This window comes from Bemisia tabaci, chromosome 8, assembly GCF_918797505.1.
Source record: "Bemisia tabaci chromosome 8, PGI_BMITA_v3".
Taxonomy (NCBI): domain Eukaryota; kingdom Metazoa; phylum Arthropoda; class Insecta; order Hemiptera; family Aleyrodidae; genus Bemisia; species Bemisia tabaci.
Window position 1 is genome coordinate 7,434,760 of NC_092800.1, and position 23,198 is coordinate 7,457,957.

The 23,198-nt window shown below is 39.8% G+C and overlaps 1 protein-coding gene and 1 non-coding gene across 2 annotated transcripts in view; both read right to left on the minus strand.

The window, feature by feature from the left end:
- LOC109040935 (uncharacterized) overlaps positions 1-23,198 on the minus strand; it is a 126,536-nt gene that overhangs the window by 34,284 nt on the left and 69,054 nt on the right. The window contains exon 3 of the mRNA XM_019057070.2: positions 5,668-5,891. Within this exon, the coding sequence (XP_018912615.2) occupies positions 5,668-5,857 (190 nt within the window). The 5' untranslated portion in view covers positions 5,858-5,891. The remainder of the gene's footprint in view (positions 1-5,667; positions 5,892-23,198) is intronic.
- Positions 7,211-7,293, minus strand: TRNAL-UAA (transfer RNA leucine (anticodon UAA)). The gene has a single exon. It is a non-coding gene; the product is annotated as a tRNA-Leu (tRNA).

Below are 23,198 nucleotides of genomic sequence, written 5' to 3' on the forward strand. Positions count from 1 at the left end.
CTTTGACGTAACGGCGTATCTTGATTTCCGCGTGAGCTCTGTTTTACATAAGGAACCAGTGGCGTGGCGTGCTTTGCGATATATCGAGTGATCGGCCATTTGAACCTATGGAAAAGTATCGATAAAAGAATCGATTATTAGGGTGTTCGGAGCAAACACCCTAATGATCGATTATTTACCACAGCTTCAAATGGGGAAATATCGATAGATTGCAAAGCACACCACGCCACTGTAAGGAACTCATGCTTTCTGGGGCTCATGCGGAAATCGAGATACGCCCTTACGTCAAAAAGGCGACGAAATATGGTCCAGAGATCCCCGATCGTATGCGTCCCCTTCGCGTCGTCATCGCTGACGTCACTTGCGCTTTATAGATCCCATTCATTTTTACGGCCCCCGACAAACGAGCACACCCCCTCTTTACCACCCGTTTTGTTCAGCAGAAATACGGCCAAATATTCATGATTGTTTATCAAAAGAAATTTGGCAACTTCCAGTTGCTCATAGGTCGTTTTTCCTCAGGACAGGAGCACAATCCGCGGTTGCTGGGTCTCCGGGTTCCCTCTCATCAGCGCGTTATAAACCCGGGATTACGGGCAACCGTGCGTCGTCGGTCGCCACTTATGAATCAACGATTCCCTTCAATGGGCAAACAATCGCTTCGACCGCAGGTCTGCGGTGAGCCCGGTGAACGGTGATTTTCTTGGGTCGCGTCGCCGGGTTAGTCGCCTGTCGAGACGGCTGTTAGACTTCGGGGTTACAGAGGCGCAATCAGAGGTGAAACCCTTCTACTACCTCGCCCCCACCTAAATTCCAGGGTGAACTGTGATTAAGAAAGGGGAAGAAGTGAAAAAATGGAGGAATTTATAAAAAATGGAGTGATGATAATATGTTCATCACTGGAAAAAAGTAGCTTGGATCTAGAGTCCAGACTCTAAAAAACATTGACAAGGAAAAATACTCTTGATTTGATTGGATTTTTGCTTACCAAGCCTCTTAATTTCAGCGGATCTCCTTTTGGCTCAAGAAAAAATCCGATTGATTCAAAAGTATTTTTTCTTGTCATTGTTTTCGAGAGTCTGACTCTAGATCCAAGCAACTTTTTTTTCTCAGTGATGACTGCATTTTGCGTTTCGGATGTAGTTATGCGTGTAACTGTGATGCGTGGGTTTCAAAAATGTTGTATACAATGCTGTCACCGGAGACAATACATTTTACAGACTTCGCACTTGCAATCTATGGAATGTAATTGAGTGAGGGAAAAGTTTTTGTAGATCCAGGCTATGATTAGCTTGATGATGATCGATGATGATCATATTGAGCTTGAAATTTGCTAGATAATGGTTGAAGAATATAGGGGTAAAAACCATGTCAAGAGGGTATATGTAAATGATACAATGAATGAAATTGAAATGTTTTAAGATGTATTTAATTTTTATGCCGCCCTATCTTTGAGCAGCTGCTCAAAGCATTACGATAAAGCTAGCTTTATCGTAATGCTTCTGAACATGTAAGGTCACTCGAAATGGGCTGTCGCTCTCTCTAAGTTTTCCAAAACCTTGACCAGAATCGCTAAAACCCAGCAAGCTGAGGCCCGAGGAAAATGCACAGTTCCCGGACGAGGGAACTTAACTCCATTCCAAAGCCGCAAAATTGAGTCAAACTATTCGATTTTTTACAAAAATGTACCTCTGAAATTTTTTCCACAAAATGTGTCTGATTTTTGCATGAAATCAGATGGAAAATCGGGGAAACTTTCGTTTGAAAATGCACATGATTCATTCCCTGATAAAACTACAATTTGTGAAGGAAGATTTGGCAAGATTGGAACGAAGTTACGTTCTTTCGGGAAACGACGAATAGAGAGGGACACAAATAACGTATGATGACGAAATGATGTTCACTCGGCCTTAATACGTCATCTCCAGAATGAAGGAACGTAACTCCATTCCAATGTTGCAAAATTGACTCGAACAATTTAATTTTTCACAATCGTATACCTTTGCAATTTTTGTCCAAACTCTTTCTGATTTTTTCATGAAGAATTGAAGGAAAATCAGGAAAATTTTCAGTTTAAAATGCCGACGATTCTCCTCGAAAAAAATTCAATTTGCAAGGGGAAGTTCGGCAACACCGAAATGTAGTTACGTTATTTCGCGAGGGAAGCGACGGACAGGGCGAAGTTCACGTCGGCAATATATTTTACACTTGTAATTCATACTCGTCATGCATTTCCAGAGTTGGCCGGACGCCATCTTCAGCCTCCCCCCCCCCCTCCCCCCGGTTTCAAGTCGCGGTGCGAAGCGCTCGCAAGTCGTAACATTTCTCTGCGCAGCTCTACGCATAATATTTCACGACTAGTTTGCAGCGATGATGCTTCGCGAGGAATGATAGGCGTATTTACCTTGGATTTAATTCAATCTGCGAGTTTAAAATGAGGAATTGGCAACATCACTTAGTTTACACTCCGGACCCACAGACATTTGCAGGGGTAACAACTCGGCTTAGGAATTTAAACTTTAGAATTTTAAGTTGCCTTCGCCACTCGCTCAGTCGCTCACCCAAGGAGATTTCTCTCGGTGGAATGTTTCCGACGCGGTTTGCACCTCCTGATAATAATCCTCGTCGAGTTTTCAATGATAGAGAACTTTCAGTGTTACTATCAGTAAAGTAAAGGTACATACTTACTAAATGTAGTTCTTTATTGATGTTAAAATACGCATTATTCACGAAAGTATCGTATTTTGGCATTATCGCTCTTTCCTGCGCTAAATATGTGCATAGTTTAACTAGTTCGTTGATTAACAATTTTCAATTAAAACTGTTACTTCAATATTAATTGAATACATATAATTTAATAACCTAATCAAACAAATCGTAATTTAATTTTTAAATTCGTTGTCAGTAATTTTAAAATGAATAGAAATGTATTAGACCTTCTTTTTTACTTTGAAAGTGATTCATTTTTATCATTAATGTCGCAGGCAGTCAAGTCAGCAATCGCCGGAAATATGCAAGCTCTATACGTGTTGACTCGTCGAATTTCGATTATTTGCATCGATAAAGGAGAGGTGTTACTGGTTAAGAACTGTAATACACGACCTCAGCTCGGAGCGCCTTCAAATCCAGCGATACTCTCCGCACTACCAGGGAGTTAGTTTAGTTGCTTAACCAAACCAAACCTAACGAAGATAGGAAAGGTTTTATTGGTGAAGGACTTCAAGGTACGACCTCAGCTCGGAGCGCCTTCAAATTCAGCGATACTCTCCGCACTACGTGGGAGTTAGTTTAGTTGCTTAACCGAACCAAACCTAACAAAGGTTACTGATTACATTAAACGAACTCACGGGATGTGTTGGCTGGTACCATGCATTCAAGATAAAGGAGAAAACGTCTGTTTCAATTCAAAGCATAATAATCACTACTATCCATCTTGTTTTTTCACTTTTGAATTTTTCGATTTGTTTATTCAACATAAATAGATTGTAATTTCTCGTCCATTGCTAATCGTCTGCGACAGTAACACTAATAAATATACCTCTCAATTGGTTTTAACTAATTTTGTGCTCGGATTGATTTCCCTGATGTTAAACTTGAAATTAAACGTAATTAAATGTAATTCAGTATTTTAATTAGAGTAAAAATTAGCCGTTTCTTACTCGCCACTTATAAAAAAACAAAACAAATATTTAATCAATTAGACGAAAAGCAAGAATATTTTTTTTTTTTAAAAAAATACCAGCGCATGAATGATGAGCAAAAGAAATATTTGAATGATGCCCAAAGAAAAAAGCGATAAACAATGATTTTTTTCACATGCAGGTTGATGATTGTTAATAAGGCACAAATTTAGGGCAAAATCTCCACTCGAAAGTGCGGAACGCAAAAAGATCCTTCAAATCACCGGGTAGGCAATATTAACTACATTAGTGTGCGAATAGTTACCAACTCAAAGTTCCCTGAGAACATGCGCCTCCCCGGTAAACAAAAATCAAGCGGGGGATGTAATGTTTCGTACGCCTCAAAACCAACCTTAAAATACGACATTTCCGGACACAACCGGCAACTCAGCCGATAAACCGCGAAGCCGCCAATAGACTCATGTTCGATCAGATCGGAGCGTTTAATAAGACGTTTACCCCTCTTGTGACTTCTCTGTCCGTTTTAAGTTCAGATCCTGCACATGGTTGTCGTTTTTGGCGCGGAAAATCGATATTTCAGCGAGTGAGGAGAGGAATTATTCGGTTAATCTTGCCCAGCACAGCAACGTTGGCTGCAATTGCACGTACGATCAACGAGGAGCCCAAGATGTAACTGGGATTGTTGTGTCGTTCCGACTAATAAGATGAGTAATGCCGGGCCGAAGCTGCTCTCGACAGACTGTGCTGAAAGTTTTGCGAGCAGCCCATAAGGCAATGTTTGCTGGTGATTTACAAGTTCCTACGATATGATCTTAGATTCGCACAAAATGAACGCAACTGGGTAAAATTTCGTCGAGGAGATCTATTTACGTACGTCTAAAATCCATTTTCAAGCTCAATGACGTTGATGTTACACTTGTTACAGCTGGTCGTAGCAAAATGGAATTTCTAACCTTTGTTTAATGGGTCTGATTTACATTTTTGCAAGAGCAAAGAAAGGATGTCTTTTTACAGGATTGAATAAAAAACACACAACATGCATACCCCGAGGAAATTTGAAATTAACTCCTTACTTCACAATCTGCGCAATACATCCATCCATTGATGGGAACAAGGTGGGAAACTATTGCCGAGTCCACACTATTTTGGGGAGAAAAGAAGGCCAAAACGTTTAAAAATTTCCATCAGAGTCCAAAATTTTGAGCTCTAATTGAATTTAGAGTCCGAAATGTTGAGCTCTAATCGAATTTAGAGCTCAAAATGTTTTAGGGCCGTTTGTAAGATCTCTTGTCAACCTCTGGTCATCAAACCAGTGGTCAGACTCTGACCAGCAGTCAATCTGCTAATCAGGCTAATTACTGGTTTGCGAGAGAGAAGAAAGGCTGACCAGGACTTGACCTGAAGAAAACCGGGAGTCATACACACCTACCTCTGGTCAAGTTCTGGTCAGCTCAAATCACCACTTTGACAAGCACCTGACCAGAGGTCTTACAATCGGCCATTACTCTACTTGAAAATTTTGAACTTTTTAGCCTTGTTTCCCCCGGAAAATAGCTTGGACCTAGTACCACTTTACCTCCTTGTTACATACAGTTCGGACCACGTTTTTTAGTGTTTTTTTTTCTCCATTGATAGGTATGTGCAGGGCCGGATTTACCAATAGGCTACATAGGCTATAGTCTAGGGCGCAACATTTTAAGGGGCGCATAATTTTTGAGACTTTATTAAAAAACGTGACTTATTAAAAAGTGTCTACGTTGTGGTTGACAAAGGTGTTTTTTTAAAGGTGAATTTGAACATTTTCCGGACATTTAACATCCTCCTTCTGATCTGGAGGGAGGGGCGTCTGGGAGACCCCCCCCCCGCCCCCCACGAGAGCGGCTACTTTTAGGGGCGCCACCCTAAGTTTAGCCTGGGGCACTAAAAATGTAAATCCGGCCCTGGGTATGTGAGCATTTGACAGACGCCCTGTAGTACGCGAATGGAAGCGAATAATATGGATGCCGATGCTGGGATGGTTACTGACCTATCCTGGATCTGTGACGTAACTGGGTGATGGGAGTGGGGGCGGCGTCGGGGTCCCGTCGGAAGGAGCCGCGGGCGGCGTGTGCGCGGTGGGGCCCGTGCGCGTGCGTGTCCAGGTGCGCGTCGGTCCGCAGCGGCGACAGGCTCAGGAGCCGCGGCGCGTCCGTCGCCGGCTTCTGGAACCACCGCATCCCGCCTCAGGATGGACCTCTCCCTCCTAAGATCCTGAAACAGAGAATTCGCTTTGTCAGAATACTAAAAAAAAGAACGCTGAAAAGCTTGTGCATGTCAGAGTAGGGCCTTTTTGTGCTCATTTTTTGGGTACTTCAGAATTTTTTGTGTGTCATACACAACTCTGGAGAAAATATTCCAAACAAAGTTTCAGCTGGAGCTCAAACTACGTTTGCGCGAAGTTTACGTTTCTCAGTTTACGTTCGTCAGAAAACATAGAAAAAAGAACGCTGAAAAAGCTTGTGCATGTCAGAAAAGGGCCTTTTTCTGCCCATTTTTTGGGTACTTGAGAATTTTTTGTGTGTCATTCACAAATCTGGAGAAAATATTCCAAAGAAGGTTTCAGCTTGAGTTCAAACCTCGTTTAGCCAATTTAGCGGCGCGAAGTTTACGTTTCTCAGTTCCGTTCGTCAGGAAACATAGAAAAAAGAACGCCGAAAAGTTCGTGCATGTCACACGGAGAGAAAACTTCATGACTTCAAACACTGAATGTTTCAAGCTTGGGGTGAAAAATTTCAAAATCTAGAATCACCGTTCGTATCTTGCCCTCCTGAATACATCCCCAAAAGTTTCAAAAAATTGCATGGAATTTCGTGGAATTTTACGCGAATAAATTTCATGAAAGTTTCCATCTCTGGCTCCATACTTCCTATGTCCTCTTTGTCAATAGCTTTGTCTATACACAGAGAAAAACTTCGTGCGTGGGACCCAAATTTTAGATCATATGGATCTCTGAAATTTCGGATTGATAATCCGAACACTTAAGGTCCAGCTGCTGAGGTTTGGATCACACATCTGAAACTTCAGTTCTTACATCTGAAATACTTCGGTTTCCACATCCGAAAAACTTCGGTTCTCACATCTGAAGTACTCCAGGTGTAAGAACTGAAGTTTCAGATGTGTGATCCGAACCTCGACAGCTAGACCTTAAGTGTTCAGATGCTCAATCCGAAGACTTCAGAGATCCATATGACCTAAACTTCGGGTCCCACGGACGAGGTTTTTTTCTTCGTGCAGGAAAGAGCCTTTTTATGCCCATTTTTGGGGGTACTTAGGAATTTTCTGCGTGTCATACACAAATCTGGAGAAAATATTCCAAAGAAAGTTTCAGCTGAAGTTCAAACCTCGTTGAACCAATTTAGCAGCGCAAAAATTACGTTTCTCACCTTTGGACAATGCTGATATTGTGAAATCTCTAGGTTCCTCGAAACTGTTTAATGGTCATCTACCGTCAAAATATATACAAATAAATTTTTAAATTCAATTTGACGATTTTCGAAGAAAAACATTTATGTTGGCGTATCAAAAAGTACTGTCAGGTGTGGGGTTCGAACCCACGCTCACACTGTGAACCAGAGCTTAAATCTGGCGCCTTAGACCGCTCGGCCAACCTGACTAGATGATATGGAGTGATGAAGTTCTGACATCACTGATAACAGAACTTCATTGACCATCCAAATAGAATTTTGTAAATGATCATTATATTCACAGCGACATTGTTTTTCTAAAATCAACTCCCAGGCTTAAAAAAAAAAAAAAAAAAAAAAAAAAAAAAAAAAAAAAACAACGGATGATGAGTTGGATCAACTTAACATTTCATTTCTTTTACAGTCACAATTGTCTTGCTAAGGCACAATTTAATGAGACACGCATTTAGAGTTAATTTAACATAGCGCGCTGTGTTAGCTATTCTTATACAACACCAGCGTTTGGACTGACATAAAATTATGTTAGATGAAAGAAAATCATGCCTGAACAACACAATTTTGAATCAAAACAAAGTAATATTTTGCTGTTTGCACAACGTTACTGAATGAAGTAACAACGCTACACAAAATCAACCACAACAATATTGCTACGTTGAGTTAACGCCTTCTGTGATGAATCAAGTGAAGCCCTTTACTTTTAGAAATAATGGAGGTAATGGTTCAATGGCTGGAGGCTAAACAGATGAGGCCAAAAAAAATGTCAGCAGTTCGATATTCGAGTTCTGGGGTAGTGGGGTAAGAGAAACACCTCCCCCCTACGGTTTTCAAAAATATTGTCCAATCTATACTAATAAAGCAGACTTCACGTTGATTGACTCACTCACTGACTGACTCACTCACGTATCAGCGGATCTCGTGAACGGGAGGCCGTGTGACCCTGAGATTCCGCACTGGGATCCCTCTCTACCCCGAGGCGCCGGATAAGGGAGGATTTCGCGATCCGCCCGCCGGTTCGCGGGATATCGCGGTCCGCGTGTGTCGATTTTCCCGTAAGGACAACGGGTGCGAGAGAGAGTGCGAGTGAGATGGAGCAAGTTCCGCGGCTCGCGCTGGAAGACAGCTGATAAATTTTACGTGTGTTCTTCTGGTACGCGCAACGGGTGCGAGGAAGATGGAAGGAGTTCGGCGTCCAACGAGTGCGAGGAAGATGGAACGAGTTCGGCGTAGCGCTGTTGGAAACGCCGCGCCATGATTTTTGCGAGCTCCGACTCGTGCATCCGTTGCCGGGCTACTCTCTTGGGGATGTGAAAATCTGGAAAATCTGTCTGTGCATTGGCATAGACTCTTTATTCTATGGCATTGGTCTCCTCTGCGAAAGTATGAGATATTTGCTCCGCGGATCCTTTTGTTTTCTTCCGTTTTTTTTTTTTTTTGCAAAAGATTGGTGAAAAATGTGCTTCGCGGAGCCTTCCGTTTTCTGTTTTTTTTCTTTCTTTTTTTTTGCGAAAATTTAACTGCTCAAGTCCGAAAGTAAATAAATTGTTGTGATTTAGTCTTCACATCGCCTAGGGTTATTTTTTGTTACTTTTTTTATCTTCTGTTTGGAAATGATTTGGGCAAATTCTCGGAAAATTTTAAGAGAAGCTGTTGTTTGGCTTCAAAAATAAAATAAATAAACCAAAATGGACCATAAAGACGATGTGCAACGTTGCAATCGGAGGAGAAACGGGGTTTTCGCGCGCATTTCATCAATATTTGACTCCGATCGTGGAAGGCGCTTTTGATAGAACTATTACTCCACGGGGGATGTCCACATTGCCGCTTGCTAGATTGAAGGCGTTTTGTACTGTGATGACGGCTCGGTCACACTGCGCCTGCAGACGCGGTGCTGACAGCGGAGCAAAACTAGAACATAGCTTCGACATGCCTTTTTTTTTTTTTTTTCTTTTTTTATTTCAAAACATTAAATCTTATATAAGGAAACCATTCCACATGGTTACATTTCATAGTTCTCGTGAAATTGAATTTGGATTCTTCCAATTCGTCACTTTAAACGAGCAGAAATAAGACGAGCAACTATTTGAACTCCGGAGTGGGTATGTGGTATCATACAAAATTGAAGGAAAATCATACGTTTTCGCCCATCCCAAGTAACATATGTTTACGAGTTTTATGCGCACATTGTGTAGTCTTAATTGAGTCAGAAATTCGCGTGTATACCACGATATTGATGTGAATAACGTGCAATTATAATAATCTTAGAAATTCGCTAGGAACACGACGTATTTGCAGTGATATCGTGGTGATTATCGTGTAATTTCTAATTTGTTTTACAAAATCCCTGGAAAAATCACGTTTTCTCCGCGATGTAGATGACAAACCCGCCATTTCTGAGAATTAGACGAAACCGCTGGTTAAATCCCGTAATTTTCGCGGCTGAAACTCACCATGCTAACTTCAATTAAACATTGAACTGACAAAAGTAACAAATCCTTATGAAAATAACCAACTTTTGATTGGGTATTTTTGATTATTATAATTATCACATGCGCTTACTGCAGAACAGACCAAAATAGCAGCTTTAATCAGCATACTACTAATCTCTGCATTTTTATCAAACCAGTGCGTCTCGCCAATTTTGAAATAGTAGATAATAATTCAGAAACACAATTAGTAACTGATCACTAATCACAGTGATTGCTGATGGTGGGGTTTTCCTGTGCGTAGCACGGGTTTCCTGCTAGTAATATATATTTTATTGGAGAGGAGGTGGGGGCACAAATAAACCCTCACGGTTATTTCACTCAATTTTTCTCTTATAGGATCATTTGCGACATTTTGAAGGATTTCATTTTGCTGAGTCATTTAATCCTCTTGAAAGATTAAAAATGGGAAATTAAAGTCGGAAACACTCAAGTTGAGAAGTGCTTATCCCATTCTTATGACCTCCAGTTATGGCGTGTTTCAATGATGCACTACATTTGATATGTAATTGAGGAAGGGAGAAGAAGAATTTGTCCGGAAAATTTTCAAGATAAGTTTTGAAAGGTACAATCAGAGCACCGCCGCGATATAAAATTCAGGCCTTTCTTAAAGTAACTAATTCTGCGCACAAGGAAATATAAAACACTGAGAATTGTCTTATTCTCCTCTTGCCGATAATAGCAATCACATAAAACTATTACTCAAATTACGATATTCCTGGGATACCCCACCCACATTTTCCAAATGCATTTTTACGTTAACTTTTTATAACAGTATTCCAAGTAGGGTCAGGGTTACTACCGAAAGGTTCACAGTCCATATACATTCTACGAAAACAAAATTCCAGTCATTTGAGGCATACACAATTAAACTGGATTTATCATACTCGTTTCCAATCATGTTGCCAAATTACACGATAAAATCTTTTCTATTCAGAATTGTACTTAATTTTACAAAAAGGAACTAAAATTTCTGGTCCACCCGAAAAGCATCTATCTGCATACAGAAACTAAGGGCACATACGTTGTTTCTAAAGAGAGACAAAAATTGTAGCCCCTAATTGCAAAATGTAGTCCTGAAAATTTAGAGTAACTGAAGAGATTTGAGCAATTAAGAACAAATGGACTATAGTACGAAAAAATGAGCTCACCGTTTTTCGCTCATATAAGAAACAGGTGTGACATTAGTTACGGATATCCTCCCATTGACAAAAATTATCCCAACATACAGACGGAATATTATTCCTTTTACAATTTGACTTTAATCAAGAATTGAATCAGTGAGTTCGAAAAACACACCAACTCGGGGGTTCAGGAAACACCTAAAACTGCGCAGCGGGCGAAGAAGTTAGTTTAAGAAAAACCTTTTTGGTGCCAAAGGACAAGTACTTAGAGATTTTGTAAAGCACCAAGTTGAAATCGATACACCATGTTTGATGACAGAGAATTAATCGTTTACGAATTTCCGAGTTGGTGTGTTTTCGTTCTCACCGACTTTCAGGTACTGGTTTATGATAGTCTGCCCTGAAAAAATTATATTTTTCGACCTGAATAACGCTTAAATATTTGTATAACTTGTTGGTTCAAGGTATACTGAACCGAAAGAAGAAAACCGCAAAATTGGATGGCCACCCGTTTCCCTTTAAAATGCCAAAAATTGGTATTTCTGATGAAATACCTCGATTTCTCCCTTTTCCCGTCGCTGTTTCGAGCACTTCCGATTGCAATTTCGAAATTTCCTTTTGCGTGCAGATGCTTCTATCCGTAAGTGTTACTAAACCGTAAAAAAGTGAAAATCGAAAGAACCCGAGTTGGTGTGTTTTCAAACTCACTGATTCACTTCGATTTGCGGCATTGCAAACTTCTTGCTAACTATGTTGATGACTATATAAATTACAGCGTTATTACAGCTTTCCCTAGCGCAATTGAAAAAATAAAAATAAAAGCGCCATCCTGTGTATTTTATCATCAAAATATGGTGGCACAATATGGCCAAACACGGTGCAGACGAAGTCAAACTCATATCAGCGCCTGCAAGATTGCAGGAATACTCCATGCATTGCGCCGAATAGTGCGGTCGGCGTCAGGCGCATGTTAGCGCCTACAGGACTGCATGAATACTTCTCGCACTGCACCAAACGCAATGCGAGGGTTATTACTCGTTTTTGCGATAACTGAAGATGACTCGACATTCGACCGCACTCCCTTCTTTGGTTTGCGAGACTCTGAAATCACCGGGAAACTAGGTCCACGTCTTTTGACGTTCCTTGCCCGGTTTTTAGGATCACTTTGGCTACACTGGATACTGAAAAAATATCTGATTTAGGTGGATGCTGCATAAGAACGAGTTATTACAGACAACCTTGTAGTCTGCCGGATTATTTTATGCACCGATCCGCCCAACGAAAAATCGTGGACACGTCCATGCGGTCCGGAGACGCCAGTAGTGGTTCCTCCGAGTCTTCATGAGGAGAAAGCACGTAGGCACGTGATTCCATCGATACTCGTAAATTGTTTTGAAAACACCGAATATCGCTCGGACAAGGTGACGATTCGAATCTGGTCAGTAGGTGAATGGAGTCGGCATCCGCTGACGTCACAATTAGCGTCGGTTTCGAGGTCCAGTTTGTGCAGGGTCAGGGGCATCTCACCACAAGAGGAAGTAAAAGTTTTGAATGAATGTCAGTTATGACTGCATTTCTTTCGATTCATTTTTTTTTTCGAAAAAAACAGATTCTCCTCTCGTATGACCGAGCTACGGTTTCCGAATCTGAGGGCACCCGAAATTTTCGGGTGACGCACTGAAAAAAAAAAAAAAAAAAAATCTCGGTGTATTTACTAAGAAAAGGGTAAAATTACCAAGAATTCAGGGTTCTATTTAATCCCAGTTTTTTCTTGGTAAAATTACCATTTATGGAATTGGTAATTTTACTGGACCTTGGTAAAAACGCCAATATTTTTTATCGACTGTGGTAGAACTACCGAGATAAAATGGCGAAGTTACCGGGAATTGATTACCAATAAAAGTGGTATTCTTACCTGAAAAAAACAGTAAAAATACTGGTTTTCAGGTAAGCTTACCAGTCTGTCTTGGTAAATTACCAATAATTGGTAAAAAAAAGTGAGATGGTAAAGGTACCAACGGACCTTGGTAAAAACGCCAAGAATTTTTTTTAAGGTGCGGTTCAAGTATACACAAGATAAAAGATCTGAGCGGGAACATTTTTAAATTTCTGATTTTACTTTCCCTTTTACCTGATCACTCTGAGGAGCTTCAAAATCAAAACTTATGTTACCACGTTGTCCATTTTGATGACGTGAATGTCATCGTCATCAGATAATTGTTTTTAGTAGCCATGTTCTGACATTTATATAGACATTGTTCTAATGATGATGACATGCATGCCTTCAAAATGGCCATGGTCGAGAATTAAGTATTGATTTTGAAGTTTCTCAGAGGGATTGGGTAGAGGGTCCGTCTAGCGATAGGTCTGAATACGATAATGTTTAGCTCCGATTAAGGCTAATACTCTCAATATCTTATTCTTCAGAGTTTTCTTAAGGTGCAAACTTCTTTTATCCGACAATTTTAGGCCCTGTCGGAAAAATCGCTCCATGCAATGGTACCATGCGCATATAAAAACTCAGCTTTGAGTTTTCGACCAATCCCCAGCTTCTATTCACGTGGACGTTTACCATGAAGGAGAAAACACTACCAAGCTCCTTTCTTGAGGAAAAAATTTCAAGCATTTGATTTTGAGCGCCTATCTATGTGTATGGGCGAGCCAAATGCTCGAATTCAAACTAAAAAAGGGTACGTTTAAGTCAGAGCGACATTTGTCAGGTCTAATTTTTCCCCTTGACTTTTCATTTGCACAGAATGACATTGAGATTGATGACTGAAGTGTCTGACCGAGGTCAACAATTTCCGATGAATGTTCCGGAGCAAAACCAAAATTAGATCGTTCAAATCAAATTATCTGGTCAAGTGTTTACTGCGCGCGGCAAGTCATCCCATACTCGATGACTGCCTCGATCATTAATAAATCTCCAAGTTTGAGGCCACCCAAGGTAATGTTGAAATGTAGCTGCGTCAAGTCAGTGCACGCGGAAAGTGATTATTAATGACACCCAATTTTAAATTGCCAGAGGTACACGACGTGGAAATTAGTGAAAAATTATCGAGGGCTTAACATTTTGTGAAACGATTTAGGTAAAACCTTCCGTCATTGGAAAAAGAGTATTTTTATTCTGAGGAACACACTGGCACCATAAAAAAGCAACAAAAAAAAAACCTCTTCGAAAATGATCTCAGAGGAATAGGGCGAGATGATCGAAGCATTTCTTTCGGGGCGAATTGTTTGGATTGCCTGTCTTACATCTCTCTTGAAGCTTGAGTTTCACACCTTGGTTAACTTTAGAATTTAATTGGAGCATGTGTGAGCAAGTACTTTAATGTTTGGTTTGGTTTGTAGTTTACGACGATCAGCAACCAGGCTATTTACGTCGGGAACCAGTGAACAAATCAAGAGATCTGTATATATTTATTAATATTAAAATACCTGCATAGCTTTATTTGGTTCGAATCAATTGGTTCGATCAACTCATTACAATTTTAGCGATGTTTGTATCAATTCATTAATTCGCTAAAAAAATGCACTCGATCAAGAAAACCAAAACATACACTGAAACAAATATACGGTAGATTTTACCATACTCTGACACAGTAATCCGAGTATGATAAGAAACACTAACTCTAATGGTACACTGAACAAAATATTGGTAGAATTACATTTTCACGCAGTATTTCACACAGCGTGAATTCAAAGTCGATTCTACCAGAGCAAGGTTACCTGCACCGTGTAGTAACGTTTACCTTTCACTGCAGAATTAACTCTGAATTGACGCTGTGTGAAATCAGCGTGAAAAAAGGTAAATTACAATCTTTCCTCAGTGTAGCATTTCCATATATAATGAAAAGTATCACAAGAGTTCTAGTAAAAACTGCTATAATTCTGGTTATTTTCACCAAACAGCATGGGTGTGTGAAAATTAATTAGACTGAAAGTAGACGTACCCAACTTTTTTCAGTGTATACATTCTTCTCACAATAGCAGAGTAAAGAACGCTCAAATTGGAGTTTATAGGTACTTTCGTTTCAAGTCGAAAATACCGCACCGGGATGAGGTGTAAATATCAATTAGATAATATTATATGATACCATACTTTTTTGCCGTGTATCGCATTTTTTCTCACGACAGCATAGTGTGATATTGCGGCTTAATTTGGAGTTTTACAGGTACTTTTCAGTTTTCCAGCCGAAAATACACGGTACAGGGGATAAGTAAACAGATCGGCGGAATTATCTCGAACGAATCGGGCCGTCTCCCGTGGACCGGAGTGAAAACTGCATTGTCTCGTGATGAAAGTGCATCAGTTTCGGTCCAATGCCCCTCTCGGCGCTTAATTGCGGTACCTCCTCTTACAGCCCGAACATCTTAATCTCACTTTACTCTCTGTTTTCCGATTAAAAGCAAGAGTCGGCTCGCGTGCTATGCGGCTCCATTCGGGAAAAAAACACTATGTTCCAGTGGCGTGGCGTACTTTGCGATATATCGATTGATCTGCCATTTAAACCTATAGAAAAGGATCGATAAAAAGGGTTTTCGCATCAAACACCCTAATAATCGATTCCCTACCATAGCTTTAAATGGGGGAAATATCGATGATAGATCATTCACGCCTCGCCACTGATGTATACGTCTGTGAGCTAAAAGCTGGAGTTGATAAAGGATTGAGGGTCGATATATCAGTCTGATTTAGAGTGCTTCGTGAGTGTGGCCGATTAGTGATGTAACACGAGTGTTGCGGGTCTGCATACTCGAAAGTTTGAAGGTGCACCAGCTCTAGTCTCGGGAAGAGTGGCAGGATAAGAAGGAGAAGGATAAGAGGAAGAAGTAAGATGTTTGTGCTATTGATCCTTTCCTTTAATTTTTGAAGCCATATGCTTTTGAAACTTTGACGAATCCAACCACATCTTCTGTTGAAGCAGACTCTAAAAATGAAAATAGGGATATGAGACTACCAACCAATTGGACGGATTTGAACATGCGTATCAGCCACCACAAGAACGAAGCTGATGTCATGAAGAAGATGATTTCATTGGAAAAACCCCCCAAAAAGTTGTTTTTTTTTATGTTGTTTTAGGCTTTATATCCGGGGGCAAAAAAAAAAAAGTTGAATTAAACTAGTGTTACGCCTCTAGATAACCGCTTAAAACCATAAGGTTTTATTGAGAGGTAGAGAGATGAGAAGGAAAGAGGGAGAGAGGAACTTAAAACTGTCCGATTCAATTACAGCTTTATGAGTTTACGTATTTAATTGGCACAAAAATAAAATAATTCGTTCTCAACTTTTTCTTCGTGATGGAATTTTCAATCAAACGTGAGAAAAAATAGCTTTTCAAGAGAACTTCCTTCTTGCATTAAGGTCCTTTTCACCGCCGACGGTAAAACTTCAAGATTAATTAATTTGCCAAGAATTTATGTTCATTTACTTCAAACGAAGTTTGAGTTATCTTATACTCGAGTGAGTTACCTACCACTTGATTGACGTTGTCATCTGCTTCACATGGGTTTACTTTCTTCACACTACAAACTTGTCGTTCGGTTTTTTACTCACTCAATGGTTTGATTCATTAACAATAGGCGTGAAAGTTTTCTTGCCGTCTGTGTATGTTAGCAATCGCTGATAATTATTGCCGCTGCTTCAGCGTCGAGTTCCGCAGCATTCCTGATGATGTATTCTCCCACAGCTTGAGACTTCGGAAATGTCATTTCAATGGGCTCAACGAAAGTAACATTTTATCGATTTCTACCTCTGGTGTAGAGTTCGTCATTGAATTCGACGGTGCCAATTTTTATATAAAATTAGAGTGCCTCGTGTAAAATCTTTGAGGGGAATTCAAATATGCTGAACTGTGCCATTCTTTCACGTTTCACGCGAATGCCTCTTTTATCAAAAAATATAAGACAAAAAATGCAATAGCAGCCAAATTTTCATTATTTTTTGGAAATAAAATCTCTTGACACATTGTATCATAATGGCTCTAGTTTCGTCCGAAATATGAAGAGTTGAGTCTACTTTTTTGGCATATTCCTTCAGTGAGGTGATTAGAGTAATCAAAACAAGATAAAACAACACAAGCAGTGGAGCCATTTTAGAAGACTCCAACTTAACACCCTTAGAAAGGTTGGAATGACAAACGAATTCAGGAAATTAAAGTTTAGACAGCTTTTAGGTGACAAAAATAAAAGTACGGCTCATCAACCAATTTTTATTTTTTTTAAAGTTTAACTTCGTTCCAACGTTTTCCCCTTGGGTATCCTGCAGTGATTTGACCTTCTGGAGACTTTTTACGGCAAAAATTTTAAACATTCTGATAGTGTAAAAAAATAATATTGGAAATATTACTCACATTTGGCCGTAGCGAGGAGACTGAAAATTTAACACGTTTAAATTGAATCATAGAGAATACGTATAATTTAACAAAAATATCTAGGCTCAAATACCAATTATTTCGTATTGACTTTCTGACCTCTATCCTGACAGTTATTTTATCTTCTTTCGCCCTTCCAATCCCTTTTTTCTTGATAGGAACAAGATCCATTGCTCACAGTTTACCTGGTGACACCATTCCTCCTGCATTTCACAATCCTAGCTTATCCATTTTTTCGGTTTTTTGGTTTCTTCCTCGGCACACAGAGGTGGTGACGAACGTCGATTTTACAGTTATACTCCACTTAATATTTGGTCTATTGACTCACTCTTCCGGGATTAGCGGGTCTCGAAAGACAATTCCTGCTTGCATAATGATTCGCTTAGCGCGGACGCGACTGCGTATAGCGCTACGGTACTCATCCTGTTTCGTTCGTGTCCCTTGCGTTAGCTACCTCCGGTTATAAGCTGCCAAATTTATGAGGGGGAAAAATTACTGAAATTGACTCCTAACCAAGAAATGTAATGTTTCTCAACGTGTGATACAATTTTTTGTCAAAATTATTAATTAAGATTGGAGATTATGAAATGCAGCCATGGATGTAAATGTTATGACCACTGTTAATTAAGAGTTCATACTAAACACAACTAATTAATGTAATTATGGCACTTTAAACCATAATTTATTCTTGGTGAGTTTTTTAGCTTAGCGAGTTGATATTACAATATTTTTAACAATTGTGCGAATTATTATTGCTCCGAACGCAGGTTACTAAGAATCTCGATACAAACAAATGACGTACGGTAATAACGCACTAATCCTCTACATACTGTGATCTGCCTTGGCGGGACAGTAAGACGTTCATTCAGGCCGAATCCAACGGAAGTTTCAAAAGCTGTTAACTGGCAGGTGTCGCATATTGGTTCGTAAAAGTTAAACGTCCGACGCTGCTAATCGCATTCGGCAACCGGCATTCGGCAACCGGTCCAACGGTATTGCCTCGAATCGATAAGAGCACCTGCTTGGAGCGACAAAAAACCTGGTGATGAAATCTATTGGCAGGAGACAATTAACCGCACTGGAGATGATCCCACTAAAAAACGGGCCCACAAAATGGTGTCAACCGCAGTTCGGACTTCCGCGATGTCAAGCAGAAGCTCTCTCGGTGCAATAATGCAAAGAGATGAATTAGAAGTTCCAAAGCAGGGTCGTTTTCATAAACATGATTGAAAATAGTGATGGATACCCTCTGCTCGAGGAAAATTTCTGATTACGGTCCACGATCAGGCGCAACTTTATCACGGACAAGGTTGCAAATTGACAACAAATTTTGTTTCCCCCTTTCCTCTCTGATTTTGGTGACTAAATCACTAACAGCTCAACTCAAAATTTTCATTGGCCTTTTACCAGAAGATTCCTTCGGTTTTGTATGCCAAAATTTGGCTCGGCATTCTACTGACTTTATCAGAAGGAGGAAAAGAATAGAGTCCTTTATTATGCATTTGGCACATTAAAAATTCTGATACATCGAAAAAGTCCAAAATTACCATTACAAGACAAAAATAAAGTGCTCCGATGGAAATCTCAAGATAGAAAACTTCTCTGGCTTTTGTTAGAATCCCTGAATTTCATTTAATTTTCCTTTGCTGAACAAAAAAAAAAAACCCTGACAACGCATGCTAGAATTCCCTATTTGTTTCCTCATCTCCCTGGTCTTCACAAACAACACAAGAAAATTAGTGAACATTTAAAACAATAAAATGCCTATGTGTTGTCCCATGTTTCATTACCAAAAGTTGTTGACTCCCTAGGACGTAATTCTCCTATTCGTCAGGCAAAATCCGTGATTACCATCAAAAGAAGACAAAAATATGATACGATTGCCACTATGGTACCTCAAGTCAAAACATTATGATCACGGTCAAAATTTCCTCTGGATTTCCCATTGAATTTTCCTCTGCTTTTCCCGTTATCTTCTTATCATTTCCAGATTTCCTGCGCCTTGCAACCTTATCAAACGTAAGACGAATAGATTGTATTCGGTGGTGGTTCGATGTATCGTTTGGTTCAAAACAATGGAACAAAACCTCAACCAAAATTTAAAGATTTAAGTTGGAAAAGCTAAAAATGAGAAAATTCTGAACAAGTTCTCTTCGTGGTCATTTCGTACTCATAAGTATCAAAAATTTATTACGTCAAAACCCATTCCCTCAGATTACTCGATTGACTTCATAGAGAAAAAAAAAGGAGGTGTTTGCATCTTGAGGTTTGTTTACCCTATGACGTAGGTCGGTACAACCTGGCCAACGAAATCCGGAATTCGAAGTATGGAAAACTGACCGTAATGTCCCATTTTTTTTGCTTAAATCAACTCATGATATAATTTCAAGCACTTTTTATAGTATGACTTTTTTCCATAAATTACACCATTTCCAAGAAAATCGATGGTAAACGTCGCTGTACCGACCTACGTCATCAAAAAAATTCCAAGATGCCCGAAATGCAAACACCTCCTTTTTTTCTCTATGGATTGACTTTTGAGGCTATGTTTACATGTTGAACCAATCGATATCGATACAATCTCACCTATTCGATGTATCGAATACGATTCATTCAAAGCGTCCGAGATGGAAACGGACGGATGCCGCGTCCGCCGCGCCGGTGGGGCTGGTCAGAAATCGGGGGCACTGCCTGCGCCTGCCTCGCGAAATCACTCCAGATGAAGTAACTGCAATTATTCACGACCCCCCCTCCCCCCCCCCTCCGATCCGACGAAATTCGGAGCGCACTCGTGAGTCAATGAAAAAGAAATTCCCTCCTCATTGTTTACCGGTTGTTTTTCTTCTTCTTTCCGATCGGAGTACTCTACGGTGCCCGTGGCGACCGGTGAAGGGGGACGTGGGGGGGGGGGGGGCGAGCCCCCTAACCCAAATTCGGCTCGTGACTGCGCGGTCATAATCGAGTCTGCAGGCTCTCCTGACCGATTTGTCCGAGCGTTCGTCCTCCGTGTGTGCTCCTGGATCGTTGTCCGTCCTTGTCTATCGATGATTATTTTGAGGGTTATACAATTGGACGAATTTCTGCCAAACGGAACTTTGGCATTAGGACATGAGCCCTGAGACCCATAAGAATATATGCATGACAGGGCTCACGGCATAATGCACGTAGTTCCACTTGGCAGAAGCACGTCCAATTAACATCGAGACGAATTTGATTTGCGCTCCTCTGAGAGTGTCAGCCCTCGAGTTCAACACTGCCGTACTAAGGTAGAGCGCTGCAAGAGCCTTCAAATGTTGCCAAGTTTTTTTTTCAGAAAAAGCAAATTTTCCGAGAAAATTGTGAATACACAGAAAAAAAGGTGAAGTTGATGTAACATTCTGGATGTAAAAAAGTGTGCGAGAACTTATGAAATGCTGAATTCCCCGCTACAGCAGTTAAGTTAGCAATGCCCAGATTGTAAAACTAACTGCTGTGGCGGGTGATTTAGCATTTTATAAGTTTTCGCACACTTTTTCTAAATCCAGAATGTTACATCAACTTCACTTTTTTTTCGGTGTGATTTTCCTCTAATTTTTCAGACGACCTCAGCTGTAATTTAATTAAAAATTACAAGGAAAATAGTCAAAATAATCTTGGAAAATACAATTTTTCTTCCGGCAGGAATTCGGCGAGTTTGAACTTGCATGGGTCGTTTTCCTCCAGCACGGTTGAACTGTCAAGTCGGAGGTGTTTCGGAAAATCGTGATTTGAACATCGGAACGTCGTCAGATTTCTGTCAAGAAAAATCTAATATTTTAGGTAGTTTGTAAATTTTCCATACCTTTTTTTCATTTGATTTTACTAAAAATTTAATTTAAGGCATCTAAGATTTCAAGGAAAAATACCTGCAAAATTTCTCGAAAATAAATTTTTGGTCGTGACAGATTTGGTATGATTATTTGAATTTACCTCAAGGAAAGTAAGGTTCGAAAAAATTGAAACCCCAAAAAGCATTTTGGGTTCATTTTTTAAAATAATTCTGCACTTGAAAAGCAATTCGATCAGTTCCACTTCCGCTGGCTTGTACTATTTCATGAAATTCATACACGCGGTAGACCATTACAACTCCTTTTGCAAATCGACGAATTAGAATTTTAAATTAGCCATATGAAAGGTCAGTGTCTTGATCAGGCTAGGTACATGAATATAATAAGCTTTCACAATTGAAAAAAAAGCTCAAGGGAGTGGAAAAAGTCAATTGATCCGAGTACAGCCCTTCCTGCCTTTCACAACTCGGAAAAAAAATAACTTATAGGTAAATGCACTGCCAGCATTTCATCCTACAAATATCTCAGACACAGAATCCGATGCGTTTTCCAATGAACCGCGTTCCAAACTGACTAACCCCACGCTGAGCGCTGGAAGAAAATGAGTGGACTGGTCACAAGCAGCTGCATGTTATGATTGCTTCCGCGAGTCTAGGAATCCTTACACCGGTTCTTCGACCCATTTTCGAGGAAACAGAGGCAGAAATCGATACCCGGCTACTGGCCTGACTGATTGGTTGAACTTAGCTCGGAGACGTTACGCCAAGGTATGCGAAAAATTTGAAAAAAGGCGCTTGCTGCATGCTGCCCTGGGAATCTGGTTACGTTGGAAAGAAGTTTGCCATATCTTTTCAGCGACTACTTGAATATATTTTTACTCAATGCAATTAGCCACAAGCTCTGATGATCCCAAGATAACTACCGAAATTCTAAAGCTCTTCGAAGAAATAAATCTCAAAATCTAAGGTAAATTCCTGGTCTCCGACGTAAATAGCCTAGTTGCTGATTGCCGTAATGGAGAATTTACACGCAAATTTTTTATTGCCTCATCTAAAAGTGCTTAAAGAGCTGATTTCACAGTATTTTTTATAATTTTTTTCTGACATGGGAAATAGTGTAAAAATAGATTTAAAGGTGAGAAAATGCACCGCCTAGTGACGTCATCTGGCGGCATCTCCCATTAAAACAAATATATCTTAACAGATTAGATCGTTTTGTCTTATCCTCTCCAATAATTGTTCGATTCATGAACCATGGGTATCCTCGTGTTCAGTTCACTCTGTAGTTTCCACTTAAACACGAAATTCATCAAATTTCAGACACCTGCAAATTATCTATGCATCGCTTACTTGACATAAAGGCGTAACTACACTCTGCAATGGACCCTGTCGGCCATACAATTCAATGCTTTTCCGGGCTCATCTCAATAAAGTAGTTACGACTTTCTGTCAGACAAGCGACGAATTAATGAACTAACTAAGTAACACCTTAAACACTGAGAGAAATCGCATAAACAAAATTTATGAATGGAGTTTGTATCAAAAATAACTTTTACATGCCATCCACATTTGACAACATTTTTGCAACAGCCGGTGAGGAAAATATTTTCCAAGCCAAAAATCTCAGATCAAACTGATAGAAATATTAGAGTGAAGTCTGCATTTCACTCCGGATTGTATAAACTTAAAAAGATACCAATAAATAAACGAATTAAATTGAAAAAGAGAGTCTTGCCTTTACACGCTATGCTGTTTAGTACAAGTTGTTGTAATGGATGTACATTTCGCAAAATGGGATACCTCCATCAATAAATAAAGTTATACGCGATAATGGAGTCAAATTCGCCGCCGTGCGAATGGATTTAATGCCTTAAGAGAAATAGAGTCCGCTCTTCGTTAAAAAATTTCACTCCACAGAAAGAGCACATATGTATAGATTCCGCACTGATATCTGATTCTTGTTAGGCAGTTATTAAACGATCCGTAGTAAAAGGTTCCCCAGATTTCTCTGCGAAATTGTTAACGGTGCAGATGACCTGATTCAATACTTTATGACATTGATTCTCTTTCGTCAATAATTAATTTTCCTTCGCAACCGACGTAAATAAACAACAAAATCACGCATATTAAAATCATACTTGTTTATGTATTCATACAAACATCAATGTTTATACAGGTACTCTGATTTGACGGATTGATAGACTGACTGATTGGATAATTAATGCGTTCACATAACGCTTTAACGATTGATTGACAGATGATTTATCAATCCGTCGATGACTCAATTTTAATTTAAACGTTTGTTTA